This window comes from Hetaerina americana, unplaced genomic scaffold, assembly GCF_022747635.1.
Source record: "Hetaerina americana unplaced genomic scaffold, ioHetAmer1.1.p SCAF_225, whole genome shotgun sequence".
Classification (NCBI taxonomy): domain Eukaryota; kingdom Metazoa; phylum Arthropoda; class Insecta; order Odonata; family Calopterygidae; genus Hetaerina; species Hetaerina americana.
The window spans coordinates 169317-182578 of NW_027286792.1; the positions used below are offsets into that span (position 1 = coordinate 169317).

Genomic DNA, 13262 nt, shown 5'->3' on the forward strand with positions numbered 1-13262 from the left:
TGAGGCAGAAATCATTACTAAAATAACATTTCGAATGATGCTTCTCTGAATGTGCGGTTTACCATTTATTCTTTAAAATATGAGGTTTATGGATAACATTTGATATATTGCTCAGGAGATACGTATTTGTAGTCACTCAAAGAAGGAATTTAATGTGAATGATATGAAACCTCTCGTCTAACACCGCTGTTTTTTGCACTAATTTAATTTTATTGCTTATATTCATGGTGGTAAAATGTTTCCCTTCCTCTTCGTGATCGAATAACTTAATTGATTTATACCATTGGTATATTTACGTTTAATCAAACATCAACGTGTCAAAATACACTACGCACACACATAAAATTAAATATCCGAAGTTGTTCCACAAATTATTTCTCTAATTATACATTTAATTAAAAGCTCTCGACTTTAGGTCTTGATAATCCGACGATTCATTCATAAAAAACTTTAGTGAATAAAATTCCAGAAAAAAGTCTGGGGAGTTTAATTGGTTAAAATGATTGAAGGAAATCTATCCTCATTTTCTTGTTGATGATCGATACGCTCGCAATTAATATTCAAGTTTCTATTTAGCACATATAGTTTATTTTGTTTTTTTAATACTTTGGAATTTCTTAAAGGTGACCGGTTACTGAGTCATTTGTTGCACAGTTTTTGTTTCTGAAATGGTAATACCAATAGGCTCATTGGGGAAGACGACCTAAATATGTGATCACGTACACCATTAGGGATTAGGAATTTAAGGGAAAGGGGTGTGTTCGAGACGTCGACATTAGCCTACCCTTAATAATAATAGGAAGGCGGTCCAGGGTTTTGGTGCACCATCACAAGAGATCCGTACTCCAATTGACGAGCCCTGCAAATAGTATCTCAAGTAGGGATCGGAGCAATTGAAAATACCTGCTACCGCTGCAATTCGAACTCAGGGCCTATATTAGGGAAGCCGGTATACTAGCCACCTCTGCTAACGGATATCCTTGCATCTGAAATCGTGTTTCCGTGTGCGCAATTATTCATGGAGTAAAGCAATATGTCATAATAACTTTTAATTTCCTAGAAATGACCGAGTTACTTTTAAAAAAGAAGTTTAAAATATCATATAATGCAAGAGAACATTTTGTGGAGAGGTTACCGTCCGGAGAGAAATTTGGAATATCTTTTAGAGGAACTAAAATTATTTATGGGCCCGCACTATTGCGTAAAGTAGACCGTGGAGCAAATTCAATTCTTAAGTGTTTACTGTAAACTTAAAATTAACCTCTTTGTAATGTACACGTATTTTTATCTCTTCCATCTTTGTGTTAGCGATTGAAATTGCTCATTAATAGTCATTAATTACATCACATGTTCGGTTGCCTCACGATCATTGGTTTGCTCGCCGTACGGCTAAGTATACCAAGACTGAGCATAGATGCGCAAGTTGAAACGAGAGAGCATTGGTAAAAATGCTCCAAATGGGTAAATATCTACACAGCATTATTAGTCTGTTTAATCCAGTGTTGCATGATTACGGGAGGTATATATTGGAGGATCGCGGGCACAAAGCTAGACTTCGGAAGCCAAGAACCTACCAAGTTCAATTAGCCATGGCGTATTCAGGCATCAAGTTTCTCTATGTGATATGGATGATAAACTACTTAGTTAAAGGCCTGCCTATGACCAGTGAAAAATTTTCTTCTGGACAGGACTATGGAAGGCCTGCTATGTATTTTCCTCCAGAAGCGGGTGCTATTCTTAGTGGCGGAGTAATCACTACATCAGCATCAAATGAAGTGTTGACAACAGATACATGCAGTAAGTAAATGACAGAACTCTCTTTCTGGGAAAAACTTGCTACAAAAAAATTCATATTAGGTTCTTTGCACAATTGATGAATGCAATTATATATATTTTCAAAGTGCCTTTAGCTATATTCTCGAGCAAAAATATTTTTCTTCACATATAAACAAGAAGAACGGCCAAAAATCTTATTTTTATTTATAATTGCATATCACTCGTAATGTATAATCCATCATTTCAAACTAGTAGGGGAGAATGATAAATTTTATTTTGTCTTAGGCATGCTGCTTTTGATTCTATTCAGTTGCTGAAATAACGTTTTGATGATATTTCTCCTACAGCAATAATCATTTTTTCTGCCTTAAAATGAGATGAAATGTAATAAAGACTTTAAAAATATAAAAGTTAGGTCGCTGTTCACTGATAATCTCACCTGAAATCGCATTCTGAATCGGGATTTAAAAATATTTTGGACGATTGTTTCCGCGGCTAACCAAGGTTTATAGCATTTTATTTAAAATTCAAAAGCTACCCTATGCTTTATTTGAACGTCGTGACGAATTTTGAACTTTACCTAAATCTTACTACAATATAGTATTTGATTTGAGACAATAAAGTTATGACCACTGCCATATCATATTGAGTCGGTATTTCTAGTCTATATTGCTCCAAACATGTTTTGATCGAACGACTGTATAAAATCTGAGTATCTTCCATCACTATATTAGCAGGTTTCTTAAAACTGATGAAATATAATTGGTACTGGAATACTGTGAACAGTTCTAGACTAAGTGACGCCCGGCTCACGATCTCACGACAAGATTACCTCAATTACGTTGATGGCAGCAGTAAATTATTTGATGAAATATGTCATTGGGTGTCACCTTAAAGATTCCCCGGCTTTCTGTTAAAATAAATTAACTACTAAAGGTATAAAGGTGCAATATTACTATTTGGGTGTTGCTAACTGATGATATAGGGTACTTGTATGATTCCATGCCCTTTGAATCTAATGGCGTTTCTTGAAAAGTGATAACTACCAAGTTGACATTTTTAACACGAAGAGGTATGAGAACTGTTCGCCGATAGGGCATACCAATTGGATCAGAAGTTGTGATTTGTGTATTGGGATGACTGCTGTTAAGACTATTATATCTCTGTTCATTACAACTAATCACGATCACGGAAATATATTTCGGTTTCCGAACTACAGCTTTAGCATATTAGTTAACGCATATTGAAAACAGCGGGTAAGAGCCAGATAATGCAAAAGTTCACACTTAATAGTGTCATATTTAGAATTTTAGCTTAGAAATTTTAATTTCAATCAGAATTTAAGGGAAACTGAACGTAATTTATGGTATCTCCATTTTCAAATAATAAATGGGAAACTGCACATTCAGTGAAGCATCGTTCAAAAATTTATTTGGATAATGGATATTTGCTTCGTGCTGAAAACATTCCTTACACGGTACATATTCATAGAAGAAGGAAGAAAATATTTTAATCATTTCATGTCTACACTGTGTTAACAAAAAAAATTATTCATAAAGGTGAATAATTAAACCGGTGGATAATTAAAGTACATAGTGTGGACACTGAAGATTAATGAGAATGACAACCTAACTCCAGGATATCGTAAAATATGGCCTACTATTGCATGTGAGCCTGCACTTAACTAACAGTGGTGGTATAGAGAGACAGCAACATAGTCCTCTGCATTATAGTTCATAATCCGCTGCAAGTTGTGAAATGCATCCATTGATGTGTTTAGCGGTACCTGGTGAGTTGCTTGTAAAGTTTACTGCTTCTTTGCCAGGAATACGGCAAGCAGGGGATTCAAAGACAATCACTTCAAGCTTCGGAAAACCTACCGTTTATTTTCGCTCAAACTTGGCTTCGACCGTGAACATCTCGTAAGCCTCATTCCTTAAGCACAAAAAGTAACATATGCATCATGCAGTGAGTGTTTCCCCCCAGATTGGTCATATTAAAATAAATCACCATCAGGCGTGCAACGTTATTTAGTTATACCTGGTCAAACGCGACAAATTATCGTTAAATTTTATGGGCACTACTACCTTATAATGATTGAGCGAACCCTGCTCCCGGTGAGAAATTCCATATTTTAGTTCGCGGATACACTCGTATATATTCAAAGGTGCAGTCCACGTCCTTAATAAATTATTGGTGGCCAAATATTTCTGGAAGTTGGCTGATGGTCTTGGGAAAGGACATGGTTTGCAGAAATTATCGGTAAACATTTACAAAGATCCGGAAATAATATGAAAGATGATTTAATAATCACCGTTGAAATAAATTGTCGTTTTCAGAACTACGGTTGTGAAGCATAATCAAGAGAGTAACCTTATTATTTCAGAGTGTGGAAGGACCCACACGGATCGAATTGTTGGAGGAAGCAGAGCGAATTCCGGAGAGTGGTGCTGGCAAGCGAAGGTGATGGTGTGGTCAAAGGATGATGACGGGTCTTTCTTCCTTTGCGGTGGCTCCATCATAAATGATGAATATATTCTCTCCGCTGCTCACTGTTTCTATGGGTAAGTGTCGATCAGTTGCCGGACTTAAGCTAGGGTTATCTTTCGACGTTACAATAGTAACGAGTTGTGCTGAACACAAGCGTGTGTACCATTAATAAATTTTTAATGAATACTAGCTGTTATGTAAAACGGAAGCCCATGAGCTCTTCAAGAGTATCAGCATTTTTGTGGATTTCCTTGTTTCATTGGGGTAGATTGGCATGGGGAAATTGATGGAAACAGCAGTGGAAACAAATGATGAATTGCGGACAGGGTACATAGCAGGAGCCCAAAGAATTAACAACTCGAAAATTTTTCATACACATTTGAGGGATTTCATCCTTGTTCGACATGTCGTTAGCGTATCGTAATTGTAGCGTAGCGTATCGTGTCTTTTGCCCGTATATTTGTGCACTATGTTTTATTTTTTTTCAATCTCATCGACCTTTGTAAGTAATTAGAGTCGAGCTTAGTCTATCGATTTTAGGGGATCAATATCACTTATGCAGTTGTTTTGAAAATGGGGGTCCATTGAGATCGGTGAAAAATATTTTGTAAATTTGACCATATATAATAGGCATTCATAACAAAGAGATGAAATTATATTTTAAAATGTGCTGTTTTTCATACAATGAGAGGATTATTTATCAAAATGAGTAGAAAATCTAATAAAAATGAGATTACATGTTGGCATGCTTTGTTTTAAATAAGCGTATTCAATTGCATTAATTGGATTTTGTTCCAATGTTTTATTCTTTTCAGAATGGAGAACTCGAAAGTTGACGTTTATTTGGGAGCATACAAGTTGTTTGGAGATGTCGAAGGGAAAAGAAAATTTGTCGATTCCATACTTTTACATGAGGAGTAAGTAATTTAATAAATTTTTAAAGTTAATTGAAGGACTTCCTGAAAACTAATTCTATTTCACACTTTTTATTTGTAGTTATGATCCAATAACTAAAGCCAATGACATCGCTTTGGTTAAATTAATAAGAAAAATTCGTTATTCTGATCGGATTTGTTCGGTGTGCCTTCCTACTGAGAAAGCTGATTACTCCGGAGAAACATGTACTATTACTGGATGGGGTGCTCTGAAATCAGGGGTAAGAAGTAATTTCAATTTTTCTGAATTTGTTTTAGATAATCCTAAATGTCAATGGGTAAATTGATATGCAAACCTGCAAAACTTCTACGAAGCCGTGAAGTTTTTATTTCTATATAAGTTAAAATAGCCTTGTAATGTACATCGCCAATGAAATGTAAGACATAAAGCAACAAATGCAGCTTGATTTTTTGAATGATGGTCGTAGTTGGGGTGATTTCACATTAATATTTATCATTCTCTCGAGTAGTAGTAGTTTTAAGGGGAGGCGACCAACAGCTAAGGTCATTTGCGCCATAGGGGATGGACAGGAAAGGATGAAGGGTGGAGAGAAACCCGGCGTCGGCATTAGCCTGCTCTTTACGAAAGGCGCCAAGGGGTCCGCAGTTTAACGTCCCATCCGACGGACGGCGTACTCACTCAAAGTGCCCTCCACAAAGCACCTCAAGTAGGGATCGAGATACCTCTGAAAAATATTCAACACCGCCGGGATTTGAACCCGCGCCCTCAGGGTGGGAAGCCAGTACGTTAGCCCCCGCACCATCTCGATCCCCTCATTCTCTCTTCTGAAATTTTAGATTTTAAATGAGAGTTTAGTATTTTGTGCCTCAAACTTGCATTGTGTGATCAGAATATTTTCAAGGTTTTACCAGCCGTGAGAAAACAACTGCGTTAGCCATGTGCGTGCCTACGTGGATGGCCTATAGTCACCGCGGCTCCCGTGATTTAGTTTTCTTGATATTCTGTGGGTAAAGAAACTAAGCATTTTTCGCAAATTCAGCTAATACACGCTTTTAACGTGTGATCACTAAATAGAAATCGGTTATTGATTAGCATTTGATAATTTATTGCATGCTTAATTAGAAATTCGTTAAAGATATAATTATTTACTGAAACGAAACTACCGAACATGAACTTGTATCGTTTGCAAAATTATTATTGTGAAATGAAAGGATGGCACTGGTAAAGTGGAGAGATATGAAAAGTCATTTGAACCGTGCTTTATGAGTCCCTAAAATATGTAAAATGAGGAAATAAAATTATTTCCTGTCCAATGTTGAATACGAGTAGATCTTCGAAATTTCTTTCTACTTATTATTTTAGTTTCTATAGAAGTTTTTTTCTAGTACTGAGGTCTACTCCCCGCTATGGAGCGACTGCCGTGTTTGCCACCGTCAAGTTATTTAGTTTGCAGTGAGCGTTGTGATCTTAATTAAACGGATCATCGTATGACACTCGTTGGGCCGGATTGAGTACAGAAACGTATACTTAAAGCATCCTTTACGAGCAGCTGTATTGATAGATTTTGGCCAGCTAGGATTTACTGTATTTTACAGAAATTGTCTAGGAACTACTATTACGAAGGAATGAAGGATTATGTGTAGAACGATGCTTTTTAAAAAAAACTGTTGAGGATGGCATAGGCAGGTCTTACTTTTAGGTTTGTTAAGAAACGTCTAACAAAGAAGAGGTAACCACTAAGTAAAAGGTAAATAAATAATTGTTTTTTAATACAATTCTCTTTGGTATCACAGAAAGTTAAGTATCACTCACTATCTCAGACTTAAATTCTGGCCATAAAACTCCCAATTATTATTCTCATTCAAAATAAATCTCAAACGTTGTTACATGTATACGTTAGAGTTAGTTGACACAGACGAATACCATCACCTTAGGCAAAAGCCTTTGCCTTAAATATAGAAGGGAATTGAGGGCATTCAAATTTGTGTTTTTATTGGGAAGTGAAAATTAATAGTTTTATTGTTGGGTAGAAATTTGATGCATAAAGTTCTATCATATTAGGAATGCGTTCAACCAACGAGCATTTACTCAGGTCATTAATTATAAATATATTCATAAACTTATTTTTATCAAAGCTTTCATAAAGGTTGTAATTAGAATAGTTAATTAATTGGAAAATAGGGTTAATTTTGTTAAGAATTAGGGAATCTACAATTAGCAATCTTAAATTCTTGAGGGAAATATATCCGTACAATGTACCCCTCAATTGGTATTTTGCAGCTCCACACGTATTTTGAGCAGTGGAAAGAGATCGAATTCCACTTTTTTTGAAACCGAGTAGAATGAAAGACGTGTCGGTTGATTAAAAATATTATCAAATTAAAATAAATCTAAATTATAGATGAGTAAAATTTCTTCTTGAAAAATGTTTCTTTCAGAATATGAAATATTCTTTCAGTAGCATACCGATTTTATCATCGGTGGACTTTCTTATTAAAGGAATTTTTATTATTTTTAATTATAAGGGCGACTCGCCAGTGGCTCTTATGGAAGCGGAAGTAAAGATAATTCCTGATGAAACATGCAAAAAGCAATATGGTAACCTCTACCCCAGCCAGATATGTGCATCTGCTTCAGGAATTGATTCATGCCAGGTTAGTTTATGGGAACTACAGTCATATGAAATAATTTTTGAACATCTTTCAGAAAATAAAATTTAACTGCATGCAAAAACAGAATAATTTCATTGTATGTCATTCGAACTTTATTTTTTCCTGACAAATCACTGTTAACAGGGAGACAGCGGTGGACCTTTGGTTCATCAGGGCAGCGATGGCATCTGGGACCTGATAGGAATTGTTTCGGCAGGAAAGGGTTGCGCTGATCCAAATTTTGCAGGTTTGTGAACTGGGTTGCGGATCCATAGCCAATAAATCTGAATTAACAGTGGGGGTTTGCTTAGGAAGCTGATGAGAGCTGTCCTCTGAATGTAAATCGAGAAAGAAAACATTTCCACTCCGGTTTTTTAGGGTTTTTTAAAACTTCAATATCTGATGTTTTGAGAAGAGACCATTTGATAAGTAGATTCAAAACCTGATTTAAAGAGGCTCACTTATACTTGGGGGAGAGTTGGGACAAAAACCTCTCGACAGACGACCACTATAAAAATATTCTTTGTTTTGTGTCAAGCTCGTTAATTCGCTCTTTTTAATTTACAGGCCTTTACACCAATGTCCATAAGTTCCTGCCATGGATTTATAAGCATACACGTGGTAGTGAATACTGCTCCAAAAAATAATTCACAGATATATGGAGTGACTATTCGACATAACCGCAATGAGACTATGAATAAAATATTCCACATTGAATAAAATGAAAATTTTCTTACACATGCTTTATATACTATATTTATTCAGGTCTGCCTTATTTTGCCCTAAGTTGAAATTCGTATACCATTCATTAATTCATACCCTTTCACGGAAGAGGAGTAGGTACCGTCTCTTTGTAAGTAATACATCATAATCCTCATTGGATGTGGACAATACGATAATATTAGTCGGAGGTCCGACATACGAGGTGAATTCCACGAATTGTGCTTCGTGACAAAGCTACATGACTAATTCCGCTAGCCAAGGTTTGGATTTCATGTATTAATGAAGCCGAGGTTCATAACATTTTTTAGATTGTTGCATTGATTTTGTAAACTTTTGAATCCATGTAAGGTGGGAAACACATGAATTTCATTACCTTTCCATATTATTATTATTTCAATATTTACATTTTAGTCGACGATAAATCCGTTTTTCCTGAATGTTTAATATGGCTGTTAAGTAGTACCTGAATGGCTGTATGACGTCGCAGCACGAAAAAAATGAAAACACGACTAAAACTGCAAGAAAGGAAGGAATGGCGCATATGACTATGTTCCACTAGATAAACTTGTTGGAGAAAAGTTTTTTATTTTGTTTCAATTAATGAATATGGCAGCTTTCTTTCCCAGCCACCTACTGTTTGTGTGTAATTTAGTTTAATTATTCTCAATCTTTAATGAAATTCCTCGCATTTACTGTTTCCGATACTTATTTTGTTTAATTTTCCATGGAGCTATAGTGGAATAGCTGTTCCACTCCAGGTCTGGACGTGGTAGTCGAGTTCACCACCCCTCCCCCTGGCGGAGGGGGAGGGGTGGTGAACTCGACTTTTGGACTCGCCGAGTCTAAAGTCGAGTTCCCCCACTCTCCTTTTTATCGTCCGTCCGTAGCAGCTGTGAGGAGTAATGGCCGTTCTCTCATAAAAAAACATATTCGTTGGAAAAAGATTTAACGAGCGGTTTTAGCTTCCTGCAAACCTATTTCTCTTTACGCCTTGTTCGCCGTTCATTTCTTAGCAGTTATTGTAACGATGCACCTGCTTCTTTCATCTCTCATCATTTAAGTTCGTCGACTGTGAATTGAACCAGTTGAATACGGCGGTCTGGAGCTCCACGTCGTCATTAAATCAGTGTCCTTAAAACTCCTGCTTTAAGTGCAAGATAACGAGTCGCTAGGCGAAGGGTCGAGACTGGAGGGTGGGCGATCAATTTGGTCCACAGATGTCCAAAAACGCTCGTCCACCCAACTTTTATCGCTCTTGGTAAGATTTTTCGATACACATATTGCACACTGTTTACAGCATCCGATTTTTTACGTAACAATCATGTAAATAGCTGTGCGTCCTACGAGAGGAAATTGATTAGCTGTAGAACTAATCGTCGATCAGAAGACAGTTCTTGGACCACTTGCTGGGCTGGGATTTCATCGGCCTGGTTACTTAGCACTTGGCTCCTCATCATCAACATTTGTGCGGTCATTTATGAGGCCTCGGCATCCATGTATGACCTGTCGCACACTCATTAGTGTAGGTTAATAAACTGTGTACCACTCTCGATGTATTAGGGTAGCTGATGACTTCTTCCACTCAAAAATCGAATCGTTGCATGAACGTAGCTACTAGCCACAAAATACTGTTTCAAGCTCGAAGGTGTCTGCCTTGCCTGCGGACTTAAAATTTAAATGCGCTTTAAATAAAAGCCAAAATGACTACTTCAAGTGAATTTTTCCGATTTATGCCTAAAATTACGGAAGTTACACATGCAGAAATGATGCCTCAAAAAATTTTGCAAGGAACATTTTTACTCTGTCTATGACATATGTTCTTTCAACGATTCACCATCTTATGCAATTGGACTCCTTGTATTTCCGAATTGAGTGAGCAATAGCATGTAAACTTTCTTACCTTGGTTCAATGACCTCGTGGTATTAATTACTGGGACCGTAGATCAATGGAAACATTTTCCCTGGGGAAATAGCCTTCATTTCGCAACGCATATGCTTGTGTGAACTTCCTTATTGCTTTTCCTGTAATTTATTGGGCTATTACTGCGATTTTTGAGTGAAATGATAACCATTATCACTAACATTGCGTCTAGCGCAAGACATTTTTCAGCAAGATAAATGAAAGTGGTTTGCACCCGTAAAATGAAGAGGGAATAAAAAATGGGGCAATTGGAACAATAACATTCAAGCCATTGCCAAGCCATCGACGGATAATAGTACTTACGAATTTGAGTATTGGTTTAGCTGCGTTAAATGTACTCTTTGAACTAAATAGCTATCTTCACTGTTTGCTATCAACATGAATTGCCGGTAAGCATGATATTAGAGAACTACTTGCGCATGCGTTAGTCGTTCCAGTGGCAGGAGAATTTTTGATATGATTGTAACAAATCCGTCAGGATGAGCATGAGGAAAGAGATGACGATCACATATCCGAGGATAGGGCATTACCCCCTCAAAAATCCATACCTCTTACCGAAAGAAAAACAACATCCTCGCTGTGTTGGGTGTGAACCTACCCTGACGGTGACCCAGGATGGCAAATACCTACCCTTAACAACCATTGCTAAAAATACTTGTGTCATCGAGGCAGTTGGTGCCTTTCACACCCTTCGGAAAAACAATTACCGCTCCTGCCTCCATCGTTTTTGGTATTTTTTGTCCAATTAACGGAAATTTAAGAATTGATGTTTGCATGACCTCTTTCTGCCTGTTCACATTTGAAAAGCCCGCGGCAACAACCATGTGAAAGCTTAGTTTTGTGTTTCTACGAGGAAGTCTGCATTTGTTTGTATATGATCGTAACTTTCGTCGATAAGACACACGCGGAACTACATCAGTGTGTGCATTTATTTTGTAACTGAAAGGGAAATGCAGCGCCATCTCGAGTTTAGGATTGTCGAATGTCAGTGTCAGCTCCAACTGGGCTTTTCGGGATAACTTTCTTAACTTACTAAAGCTAATATTTGCAATAAAGAGACAAATACGAAAAGGTTGCAGACGAAATTGTAAAAAAAAGTACTTGAAAGAGCCAATGCTCTCAATACACCATGGGAGCAAAAATCCACCATTGCCGGTACGGAACTATTTTGGTGAGCCATGTGGTACCGGTAAGGGAAGAGAAAAACTCTTGTAGGATTTTTACTGCAATTAAGGGTAATGTGTCGAGACTGAGAAATAGTTATTATCATGCGAGACCAAGTGGAAAAAATCACTGCAGGCTGAAATAGTCGACATCGTCAAGCAAAATTAAGAGCTGGTTGCCTTGTCCATGTTGACTTCCATTAATCTGAATCAGGTGTCATGATTCAGCGTGTTACGTTAAAAAGTGATGTTTATCGTCCCAAGTGACGGCTAACTACAAAAGATCAGGACCGATTGTCAAAAATCAGGACTAGGGTGAAATAGTTAAGTAGCGGTGGCCACAAGTACGTGAAAGCCAAGTGGCTAAGCTCATAAAAGGTTGCCGCAATTCCTGATTGACTCATTCATTTTCCAATTCATTTTACAATTAATATTTTTGGTCTTTCTTACCCCTGATTTAATACACCCTGTTATGTTGCAGGTCTCACCATCATTATTTTTTTCTTTTGCAGGCTAGAACACTGAGCAGACATGATCGGTAAATTTAATTTTTTTGTTGGTTTCACCAAATATTATTTGCCTTTGTTTTCTCATCATAACTGAAATAATTATGATGAAAAAATTACTAAAAAATTAATATAGGGTTGTTCATGAGTCTGGGTCATTATTTATAGTCTAATACCAGTACATACTCGGCGTGCTGTTCAATAAGGTCCACGTTGTACTTGGCTCCTTCGATATCACCAAAAGGTTTCCACGCTCCTAAGTTTTAAAGACCATACACGACCTTCAGTTCGGTCTAAACTTAATCAAAATAAATTTACATAAATTTAGACCCACCAGTATTTTGCTTTTCATTTTTTTGCTGTCATAAGTTTATTGATGGTAAAAAGAGATCTGTGGATAACATAATTTGCATATTTATTATGGAAAAGTACATCTAAAAATCATCAGAGACCTTCCATCCGAATTTTCTCTGAGAATTATAAGATTTAGTTTAGTTCTTAGAGTTAGTGGCTTGGTACCACAGAATTACTTAATTTACGGAGTTACATAATCCCAATTTCCTCTTCCTTGTTCCTTCAATATACTCCCCAAAAAATGTCTGCACACTACCATAGAACTGCAGACCATATTGGTAACATCTAAACATGCATACTACCGATAACCTCCAAGTAGTCACTACTTAAGAAATGGGATCACGCGGTTGCGCTTGGGAAGTAATTGTACAGAGGCGAAGGAAATGTTGCAACAAGTTTAAGTTTCTTGAACAATATTGGCTCAACACGAACCTTGCTTGCACTTTTTCAGATCATTATCCGAAAAGGAATTAATACATGAAGCAATTTAAATTGAGTGTGGTTGTTTATTAATCTCAATTTAATAAAATTTGCCCACCAAGCATTTCAAAGCATTTCTTTTCGAAAAACCTACTGGCTCTGCTATATTTTCGATACATTGCTAAAACACTCCGATTAGAGTGAATTTTACTGCTTCTTTGAAACTTTATTTTCAGAATTATTGAGCTAAAATTGAATCTCGAGTTAGAATACCGGTCAAAGCGAATGCTTTTTAGGCAATGAATTCTCTACATCACGATTCAAAACAGCCGATTCCTCCGTTAAAGTAACTGTCGCGGCT

General features: G+C 36.9%; 1 protein-coding gene across 1 annotated transcript; it reads left to right on the top strand.

Moving 5' to 3' along the window:
- Positions 1–1573: 1573 nt before the first annotated feature.
- On the top strand, positions 1574–8552 carry LOC139689369 (chymotrypsinogen A-like). The gene is made up of 7 exons (XM_071586451.1): positions 1574–1797; positions 4163–4340; positions 5082–5183; positions 5263–5422; positions 7689–7817; positions 7959–8061; positions 8382–8552. The coding sequence occupies exons 1-7, from the start codon at positions 1590–1592 to the stop codon at positions 8459–8461; spliced, it is 960 nt and encodes a 319-aa protein (XP_071442552.1). The 5' UTR covers positions 1574–1589; the 3' UTR covers positions 8462–8552.
- Positions 8553–13262: the final 4710 nt, after the last annotated feature.